The following is a 10,492-nucleotide window of genomic DNA, read 5'->3' as shown; positions in this document are numbered from 1 at the left end:
TTTTTTTTTTTTTCCCTTAACTGAGCTACTGGCTTAGAAACTGCACTGGTCCAGCTTGATTTTTTTTTTTTTTTTTAAAGCCTCAAAGCACTTTTATCGGGGAAAGTTTTCCAGCGGCAGGACTCAGTCTTGGGACCTGTAAGAGCCACGTTCCAGTGGCAGCCAAAGCCTGTCTCTTCCTTCCTTCCCTCCTCGCAGGCATCACTGGCCAGTGGCACCCTCTGGCCACTGAAAGAGCAGCTAACGGGCGCTTTACCCCCTATGGTGATTCCAGTGCGGCCCACAGCCCCAGAACTGGAAAGACAGAAAGGAATTTGGAAACCGATCCTGCAAATAACCTGCCACCCAGACAAGAAACATGAATCCACGGGTCCTGCAATCCTGGTGTCTATCCATCAATCTGGGCCTCCTCCGGGAGGGGTCTGCTCTGTGGAAGGCTTGTTCGGGGACAGGCTTTGGGGAACAACAGTCACGGATATGCTCCACCTGAGCTGGCTCTCCTAATGGGCAGAGGGAGATGGAGACTCAAAATCAAGGCACTGGAATGGTCTTCCTGCGACTGCTCATCTGCTCAAAGGCAGCCACGGACGGGCGTGGGAGACGTTAATTAACCACATCGTAGTAGTAATTGCGCAGCCGCAGCTCCACCGCTACAAATCCAGGCCTGTTCTCCACGCTGAAAGGAAAGAGAGGCATCACTGTGTGTTTTCAGTGCTGGTGAAAAAGCCCTGATACTACCTGGGGCCTTTGCAGGCCAACAGCAAGTGGAGTGGCTGCGCCCCCTGCTGGCTTCCTCATGAGCCTGCAGCTCAGCACATCCCTGCTCCAAGGCACAGGTGACCAGAAGCCTATGGGGAACACGGTGGGGGCCCAACCCGGACCTACAGAGCCCAATCTGCATCCAGCAAGGACCCTGGGTGACTCATGTCCACCTTAAAGATGTGGAAGTTTTACACTCATGGATAGGAGCTTTTGGAGTTCCTGTTGCAGCTCAGTGGAAACAAATCTGACTAGCATCTGTGAGGACGCAGGTTTGATTCCTAGCCTCAATCTGTGGGTTGGGGATCCAGCGTTGCTGTGAGCTGTAGTGTAGGTCACAGATATGGCTTGGATATGGCATGGCTGTGGCTGTGGTGTAGGCCAGAAGCTATAGCTCTAATTAGACACCTAGCCTGGGAACCTCCATATGCCTTGGGTGTGGCCCTAAAAAAAAAAAAAAATTGGAGCTTTTAACCCCAGCTGCAGAGACTGCCTGCCTTATGATCTAGCAAAACAGGATGTGTCTGAAAATACTGAGTTGGTCAGTGGACTACAGACATATATTTAACATTTGACCCATAATCTTTTTTTTTTTTTTTTTTTATCTTTAGGGCCAAACCCTCGGCATATGGAGGTTCCCAGGCTAGGGGTCGAATTGGAGCTGTAGCTGCTGTCCTACACCACAGCCACAGCAACACAGGATCCAGGACGCATCTGCAACCTACACCACAGCTCACAACAATACCAGATCCTTAACCCACTGAGCAAGGCCAGGGATCCAACCTGCATCCTCATGGATACTAGTCGTGTTCTTTATCACTGAGTCATGACGGGAACTCATGACTCATAATCTCAGTAAGAAAAAAAATTGTGGTCATAATTTCGACTTTCCCTCCTCATCGTATGGCTATGGATTTTCTGAAAACATGATGCTATTATTAAACCCTACTGTGGCAAAACCTTACTGCTGTCGCTGTTGGCAGGTGAGGTGATGATGCATGGAAACTACAGGGAAAATTTTTTAACAATCTGTAACCTCTAAACAAACTTTTTTTTTTTTGTCTTTTTAGGGCTGCACCTGCAGCGTATGTAGGTTCCCAGGCTAGGGGTCGAATCAGAGCTATAGCCGCCAGCCTACACAACAGTCACAGCAATGCAGGATCTGAGCCACATCTACGACCTACACCACAGCTCATGGCAATGCCAGATCCTTAACCCACTGAGCGAGGCCAGGGATTGAACCTATGTCCTCATGGGTACTAGTCAGATTCGTTTCCACTGAGTCATGATGGGAACTCCACTTTTTTTTTCTTTTTTAAATAAACTTTTACAGACATCTCTGCTTCCTCTAACAATGCTGAACAGGATCAGCTGGGAGCAAGTATTTCTTAAAACTCTGAGACTCAAGCCTTGCTTGGAAGTTTTCTTTTTCTTATTTTGCAAGATTTTTGGCTCTTCTATGAGATGTAAAACTGCCCAGTAAGTGAAACAGAACTTAAGTGAAATTGCAAAAACTGTCCACAATCAGCCTCTCTGACCTGCAACAATTGCAATTTCACATGGCTCAGTCTAGGTCTGAGAAAGCAGGTGAGGACAGCACATGTGGACCAAGCAGCACTCACACTTACAAGGGCAGAATAGTGTCTCCAAAACCAAAATGGGTCATTTTATCAAGTGGCATCAAGTAAATGGTTGCACCTAGAGTTTTCAAGAACAAGCAACAAAACTGCTTGAAAACATCAGCCATCTGTGGTCACGCCTGGAGATGAATGCCTCCTCTGCCTCACGGTGGGAAAATATGTCTCCGACCACCAAAGCGTATTGCAGGAGGGGAAGTGATGGCCAAACCTGGGATGTGGGACCTCATGCAGAAACCTGTGTCCACAGAGAGGAAAAGCTCCCTCCTGTTACCCGACTTCTCCAGCCAAAGAACACAGACTCGTCATCTTAGCAAAACAGGGTGTTCTGCTCCAACCAGGGGGATCCAAATGCACAAAGAGTCCCTTTGAGCCTTGCTGTGAGGGTTTCATGCACCCAGCAGTCTAGCACCAAGCAAACAAACTAGTGCAGGGAAACAGGAATGCAGACTGGCCCCCAGCAAAGACGCCTGATCAGGTTTCCCAGGGAGAGTCTCTCCTTGACACCAGAGGGGAGGCTGCCTCCAGGAAGACAGGACAACGCTGAGCTTCTGCAGAGGAGGGTGGCCAAGTGTCTGGTGTGTGTGCTGGTGTTCTGCCCACTTCTACCTACGGGGGCCTGGGGTGCTTTTTCTGCTCTGACCCTTATGACCAGCAGCTGCCTTCCTCCCTCCTTGTGTCCTGCACTCAAGCTCCCCATCCTGCAGTTCTCAGCTGTAATGCCTCTTCCTAAAGAGGCCAACAGGGATGCCCCAGGGGAAGTATGACACTCATTCAAAGCTCCCTGTGGTTTGTTTTATAGCATCCACCACAGTGCATAATCATGCATTTTACATGGGGGTTGTTTCCTGTTTGTCTAGCCCAGGATTGTAACATCCATGAGAAAAGTGTCAACCAGTGCTTATTCATGGTATTGAGTATGTGCAGGACAGACGATAAAGTGCATCGGTGGTAAATCTAAGGGTACACATATATCCCTGTATGTCAAAATATCTGGCCTGCCATCCATCCATCCATCCATCCATCCATCCATCCATCCTTCCATCCATCCATCCATCCATCCATCCATCATACATATTGACTGATCAATTTATCTATCAATATATCAATCTAGCCATTTATCATCTATCTATCTCCTTGGAGAAGGTGACTGACTACAATGGAGGTGATAGTGAAAAAAAAAAAAACCCTCAAAATGGTTTGAAAATATACAGAGATAATCTGTATTTGCTTCTCTGAATCCAGCTGTGCCCCAGATCAGTTTTCAAGTCCTCTTTTGGAGAAACTACCCAACATGGGAGGTCTTCCTACACACGTGCAGGCCCCCTTGGCTCTCAGTCCTCCTAGGCTCTGAGCTGCCAGTGGATTTGCTACCTTTTGAGAACACGGTATAGATGTTCTTATTTTTTAGCTTGTTTGTGGCTTGCCTGCCTTTCCCCTGAACTGTAGGCTTTTGTGGGGCAGAGTATGGGCCTTGCTGAGGTTTGCTGACCACCACTCCAAGCACCAGAGACAGGGTAGGCATGCTGCACGCTGGCATGCCGCAGGCTTGGGTGGTGAGTATGGGCCAAGTAGATGCCCAGGGCTCTTAGAGGATAGGGCACCTGGAGGCAGAGGACTTGGTGCTGAGGCAGCACAGGGACATTGCAGCAATCTTTATTTTTTTACTTTTATTATATATATATATATATATATTTTTTTTTTTTGTCTTTTTGCCATTTCTTGGGCTGCTCCCACAGCATATGGAGGTTCCCAGGCTAGGGGTCGAATTGGAGCTGTAGCCACTGGCCTGCGCCAGAGCCACAGCAACGCAGGATCCGAGCTGCGTCTGCAACCTATACCACAGCTCACGGCAACGCCGGATCCTTAACCCACTGAGCAAGGCCAGGGATTGAATCTCATCCTTAGGGACACTATGTCAGGTTCTTAACCTGCCAAGCCACATCGGGAACTCCAAGACAGAATGTATGCTCCTTTTTGGTGCCTGGCAATAGCGCCTGCCTCCCACGTGTTGGGCTAAATAGCAGGAAGGGCTGGGTACTTACTCATAGGTCCAGCACAGCGTCATCAGCTCATACATCTCTCTTGGACACCCCGGGGGGCACCCCATCCTCTCTCCTTTCTCCAGCATAGCAGAAACTTCGCTTCCTTTCATCCCCTAAAACATGCAAAATATTCCCGAGGTTTTTAAACACATCATTCAGCAAATAAAACAAATACCTCCCACTCCCCCAAAGCAACAAAAGAGCACATGCTGTGTGATTTCAATCGTAAAAAATACAAAAACGGGAGCACCTAAGCTGTGATGCTGGAAGCCACATGGGGTCACCCCTTGGGATAAGGCTTGTGTGTGCAGGGAGAGAAGGGGGCTTCTGGGGTTCTGTTCTGTTTCTTCATGTGGGGGCTGGTTTCATGGTCCCCCAATTGTGAAAATTCATCAAGCTGTATCCTAGGATCTGTGCATTTTTCAGTATATGTATTTTGATGAAAAAAGTAACCGAGCCACACACTTGATAATGGAAATAGCCATTATTTCTATTTCCACTCTAATTAATGTTGATGCGGGGATATATTTTATGCCCATTTATATGTGGGCATCAATGAAAAACACATACTGTCCAGACAGCTGCAAATATTTCTTTCCATTTAGAATAAACTGAGATTATATTTACTGTCCACTTTCAAAAGATAAAGACCCAGAAAGAGTGTCCGGATTTGCTGATTGTCAGGATCCTGCAAAGATCATCCGCTGCCCATCTGTTCTGATGGCTGCGTAATTAGGGAGCGAAGCGCCGGGAGCTCACCCGATACGGCTTCTGTCCATAGGAAAACGCTTCCCACATCAACACTCCGAAGCTCCAGACGTCGCTCTTGCTGGAGAACTTGTAGTAGTTGATGCATTCCGGAGCGTACCATTTCACGGGCCACTTCCCGTGGGTCTGGGCCTGAAAACCAAGCAAACAGAGACGGCCCATTAAGAACACGATTCTGGGAGTCCCCCTCGTGGCACAGCGGAAACGAATCTGATGAGGAACCGTGAGGTTGCAGGTTTGATCCCTGGCCTCACTCAGTGGGTTAAGGATCCGGCGTTGCCATGAGCTGGGGTGTAGGTCACAGACACGGCTTGGATCTGATGTTGCTGGAGCTGTGGCACAGGCTGGCAGCTGCAGCTCTGATCTGACCCCTAGCTTGGGAACTTCCATATGCCACTGGTGCAGCCTTAAATAGAAAAAAAGGAAAGAAAAAGGATTCAGACTGAATTTCTTGCATCTTTTAGTTTCTTTCTCTCACCTCTTCCATTGGCTACTCCTAGCTTCACTGAGCCTAGTGGGCAATGCAGGAATCAGGCTTGAATGTGACTTCATGGTTATGCTCCAAAAAATACTGGACTGCTCTTAATATATGTAATTATTAGTGTGCATTTGTCTACAGTTTTAAGCCAGCACTAATTATGTGGGGGGTAGATGGTTTGCTAGTATCCTTTAAAACAAAGTTTTAAACTTTCTAAAAAAGCAAGTGGGTAGTAAAGACATCAATATCATACCAAGTAAAGCCCTTTCTTTGAGGCTTGGGGTTCAATGCAGTGTGGGTGACTCTTGCTACTACCTGTGGATATCACTCTAGCCTGGGTGACATCTCTTGGGGCAAAAGGAGGGAGATGAACTGCCCTACAGTGGCCAGAAGGGGTCAACTCAGAGATATTGATCTGAGACCGTAGGTGCCATGGCTCGTCTCCAAATGATGGGCTGCTTCTACTTCTGTCTCATTCATGGTATGCATTTTTTTTTTTTTGTCTTTTTTCCTTTTCTAGGGCCGCTTCCTGCGGCATATGGAGGTTCCTAGGCTAGGGGTCAAATTGGAGCCGCAGCCGCCGGCCTGTGCCAGAGCCACAGCAATGTGGGATCCGAGCAGTGTCTGCGACCCACACCACAGCTCACGGCAACGCCCGACCTTAACCCACTGAGCACGGCCAGGGATCGAACCTACAACCTCATGGTTCCTAGTCGGATTCATTAACCACTTCGCCACTACGGGAACTCCAAGTATGCATTATTTTTAGATGTTTAATTTCAAAAGTTGTCCACAAGCTAGTCATGTGTGTTGTTCCAAGTTTATTCCGAATTTTGAACTGATCACAAGATAAACCTTTGACAACTCCTAAGCAGGATGAAAAATGAGCCTCTCTCCATCACAAATTCCAAATCTTCATCAACAGAGACAGCATGTTTGACAGCTTTTCTTGAATGCTTCCAGGAAAATTTATATACAGGTAATAGGTAATATAAACTTTTTGAAGGGTAGTCCCGGTACTGCATCCGCTTTTTGCATTTTGCTTTTTCATTTTTCTCTTTAACCATGTGTCATAGAGCTATTTCTCTGTCAGCATAGGCAAAGAAAGTCCTTTTAGGAGAGTTAATGGCATGCTTTGTTTAAATCTGCTACAACTGATTTAACCAGCCTCCCACTGAGAGGTCATTAAGCAGTTTCCTGAGCTTTGCTATTACACATCCTGCTAGAATGAACATTACTGACTGTGTATTTTCCTAGTGTGGAGACTACTTGTAAGGAATTGCTGGATCAAAGGGCATTTGTGTTTACAGTCTGGGACTGCACAAATTCATGCCATCATTATAGTTCTCCGAGCGCTGAGTTAATCTGCTTCCAGCACCATCATTTCTTCAATCTTCCTTAACCCTTCATGGTTTTCCACTTCACTTTGTTTTCCTAAAGAAATCCTCCATGTTCTCATCTTTTCAATTGTGTTCAGTCTCTTTTTGCTGCTTCTAACATGACTTTCATTTTGGGGGGGACAACACGATGATTGAAACATGTTCATACTGTGGAGTTCCCATCGTGGTGCAGCGGAAACAAATCCGACTAGGAACCATGAGGTTGCAGGTTCGATCCCTGGCCTCATTCGGTGGGTTAAGGATCCGACGTTGCTGTGAGCTGTGGTGTAGGTCGCTTGGATCTGGTGTTGCTGTGGCTCTGGCGTAGGCCAGCAGCTACAGCTCCGATTAGACCCCTAGCTTGGGAACCTCCACATGCCATAGGTGCAGCCCTGAAAAGACAAAAGACACACACACACACACACACACACACACACACAAACACGTACATATTGCAAAATGTTTACATAATAAAGTTAGTTGGCATCCTTCCCCTAAAAAAATGATCAATTTTTGTGGTTGTAATGGTGAGAACATTTAAGATTTACTTTCTTGGCAACTTCCAAGTATATAATGCAGTACTGATAACTATACCACGCTGTAGGTTAGATCCCTGAATTTATTCCTCTTGTACCTGGGAGTTTGTACCCTTTGACCAACATCTTCTCATTTCCCCCACCTCCAGCCCCTGTCAACTAAAATCTAACTCTGTTTCTATGAGTTTGGCTTTTTTAGATTCTTCATATAAGCGAGATCATAGCATATTTGTCTTTCTTGAAGATAGTTCACTTAGCATAATGCCTCAAGGTCCATCCAAGCTGTTGTAAATAGCAGAATTTCCTCCTCCTTCTTCTTCTTCTTTTTTTTTTTTCCCCCTGTCTTTTTAGGGCCGCACCTGCGGCATATGTTAAGTTCCTAGGCTAGGGGTTGAATTGAATGGAGCAACAGCCGCCAGCCTATACCACAACCACAGCAATGCTGGATCTGAGCTGCATCTGCAACCTACACCATAGCTCAGGGCAATGCCAGATCCTTAACCCACTGAGAGAGGCCAGGGATCCAACCCATGTCCTCATGGATACTAGTTGGGTTCATTAACCACTAAGCCAGGGCGGGAACTCCCAGGATTTCCTCTTTTTTTATGGCTGAATATATTCCATGTATCTGCCTAGAGTTTTAAGCCAACACATACATGCACATCACAGCACCTTTGTTATCCATTCCTATGTTGATGGATCTTGTTTTCATGTCTTGGCTATTGTAGGCTACTGTAAATACGCTGCAATGAACATGGGCTACAGATATCTTTACCAGATAGTGCTTTCATTACCTTTGGATATATAACAGAGGTAGGACTGCTGAACAATATGGTAATTCTACTCTTAATTTTTTGAAGAACCTCCATACTGCTTTCCATAGTGGTTGCACCAATTTACATTCCTACGATCAATGCACAAGAGTTCCCTTTTTCACACACTCAGCACTTGCCACCTCTAAACGTTTTGATCATAGCTATTTTAACAGGTAGGAGGAGACATCTCAATGTGGTTCTGATTTGCATTTTCCTAATGCTTAGTTATGTCTAATACCTTTACATTTACCTGCTGGCCATTTGTATGTTTTCTTTTGTCACAGAAATACAGAAAAAAAGTCTATTCAGGTCCTTTGCCCATTTAAAAATCTGATTTTTTTTTTTTTTTTTTACTATTGAGTCATATGAGTTTCTCATGTATTTTGGATAATTACCAATCATTGGATTAGATGGTTTGCAAATATTTCCTCCCATTCTCTAGGCTGATGTTTTGTTCTGATAGTTTCTTTTGCTGTACAGAAACTTTATAGTTTGATGTATTCCCACTTGTTGATTTCTGCTTTTGCTGCTCGTGCTTTGGTGTCTTATCCAAAAAAAATCATTGCTAAGACCAATGTTGATGAGCTTTTTCTGTATATTTTTTTCCTAGGAGTTTTATGATTTCAAGATTTAACATTTAAGTCCTTAATCCACTTTGAATTAATTTTTGTGAATGTTATAATAGAGGGTCCAGTGTCAGTATTTTACATGTGAATATCCAGTTTTTAATTTTATTTTTAAAATTAATTAATTTATTTTTTTTGCTTTTTGGGGCCACACCGGAGGCAAATGGAAGTACCCAGGCTAGGGGTTGAATCAGCGCTACAGCTGTTGGCCTATGCTGCAGCCACAGCAATGCAAGATCCCAGCTGAGTCTGTGACCCACACCACAGCTCACAGCAATCCCAGATCCTTGAACCACTAAGTGAGGCCAGGGATCAAACCCACATCCTCAAGGATCAGTGTTGGGTTCATTACCACTAAGCCATGATGGGAACTCCCAAATATTCAGTTTTTCCAACACTATTTATTGAAGAGACTATCTTTTCCTATTGAATATTATTGACTCCTTTGTCAAATATTAGTTGACTATACATGCATTGGCTTTGTTTCTGGGTTCTTGATTCTGTTCCATTGGTCCACGTATCTGGTTTTGTGACAGTGCCACCCCATTGTGATTATTATAGCTTTGCATTATAGTTTTAAATCAGGAAGCATAAGGCCTCCAGCTCTGTTCTATCTAAAGACTGCTTTGGCCATTCAGTGTCTTTTGGGGTTTCATATGAATTTTAGGATTATTTTTTTCTATTTCTGTAAAAAATGTCATTGGAATTCTAATAGGGATTTGCATTAAATCTATAGATGGCTTTGGGTAGTATGGACATTTTACCAATATTAACTTTTCTTTCTTTCTTTTTTTTTTTTTTTTTTTTTGCTTTTTAGGGCCACACCTATGGCATATGGAGGTTCCCAGGCTAGGGATCAATTCAGAACTACAGCTGCCAGCCTACGCCACAGCTGCAGCAACAGGGGATCCAAGCCATGTCTGTGACCTACACCATAGTTCACAGCAATGCTGGATTCTTAACCCACTGAGCAAGGCCAGGGATTGAACCCACATCCTCATGGATCCTAGTTGGGTTTGCTAATCACTGAGCCATGAAAAGAACTCCAATATTAACTTTTCTGATCCGTGAACAAAGAATAACTTTTCATTTATTTATGTATTCAATTTTTTCATCAATTTCTTATCATTTTTAGTGTATAGAGCTTTCACTTTCCTGGTTAAATTTATACCTAAGTGTTCTATTATTTTGGTGCAATTACAAATGAGATTTCTTTAAATTTCTTTTTTCAAGTAGTTCACTGTTAGTGTATAGAAATGCCACTGATTTTTGTATGTTGATTTTGTATCTTGCTACTTTACTGAATTTGATTAGTTTTCCCAGTTTTTCTGATGGTCTTTGGATACAGTCGACTGTTGAGCAATGTGAGGGTTAGGAGTAACGATATTCCACACAGTAAAAAAAAAAAAAAAAAAATCCATGTATAACCCTTACGGTTTGGCCCTCTGT

General features: G+C 44.5%; 1 protein-coding gene across 1 annotated transcript in view; it reads right to left on the bottom strand.

Moving 5' to 3' along the window:
- Positions 210-10,492, bottom strand: part of SYK (spleen tyrosine kinase) — a gene marked incomplete at its 5' end in the record, with an annotated part of 57,181 nt that continues 46,898 nt past the window's right edge. The window contains 3 exon segments of the mRNA NM_001104952.1: positions 210-676; positions 4,442-4,554; positions 5,201-5,341. Of these exon segments, the coding sequence (NP_001098422.1) occupies positions 604-676; positions 4,442-4,554; positions 5,201-5,341 (327 nt within the window). The 3' untranslated portion in view covers positions 210-603.

This window comes from Sus scrofa, chromosome 14 (genome assembly GCF_000003025.6).
Source record: "Sus scrofa isolate TJ Tabasco breed Duroc chromosome 14, Sscrofa11.1, whole genome shotgun sequence".
In the NCBI taxonomy this organism is placed as follows: domain Eukaryota; kingdom Metazoa; phylum Chordata; class Mammalia; order Artiodactyla; family Suidae; genus Sus; species Sus scrofa.
Note: the sequence above shows the minus strand (reverse complement) of the source record. Positions and strands in the feature narration are given on the sequence as shown.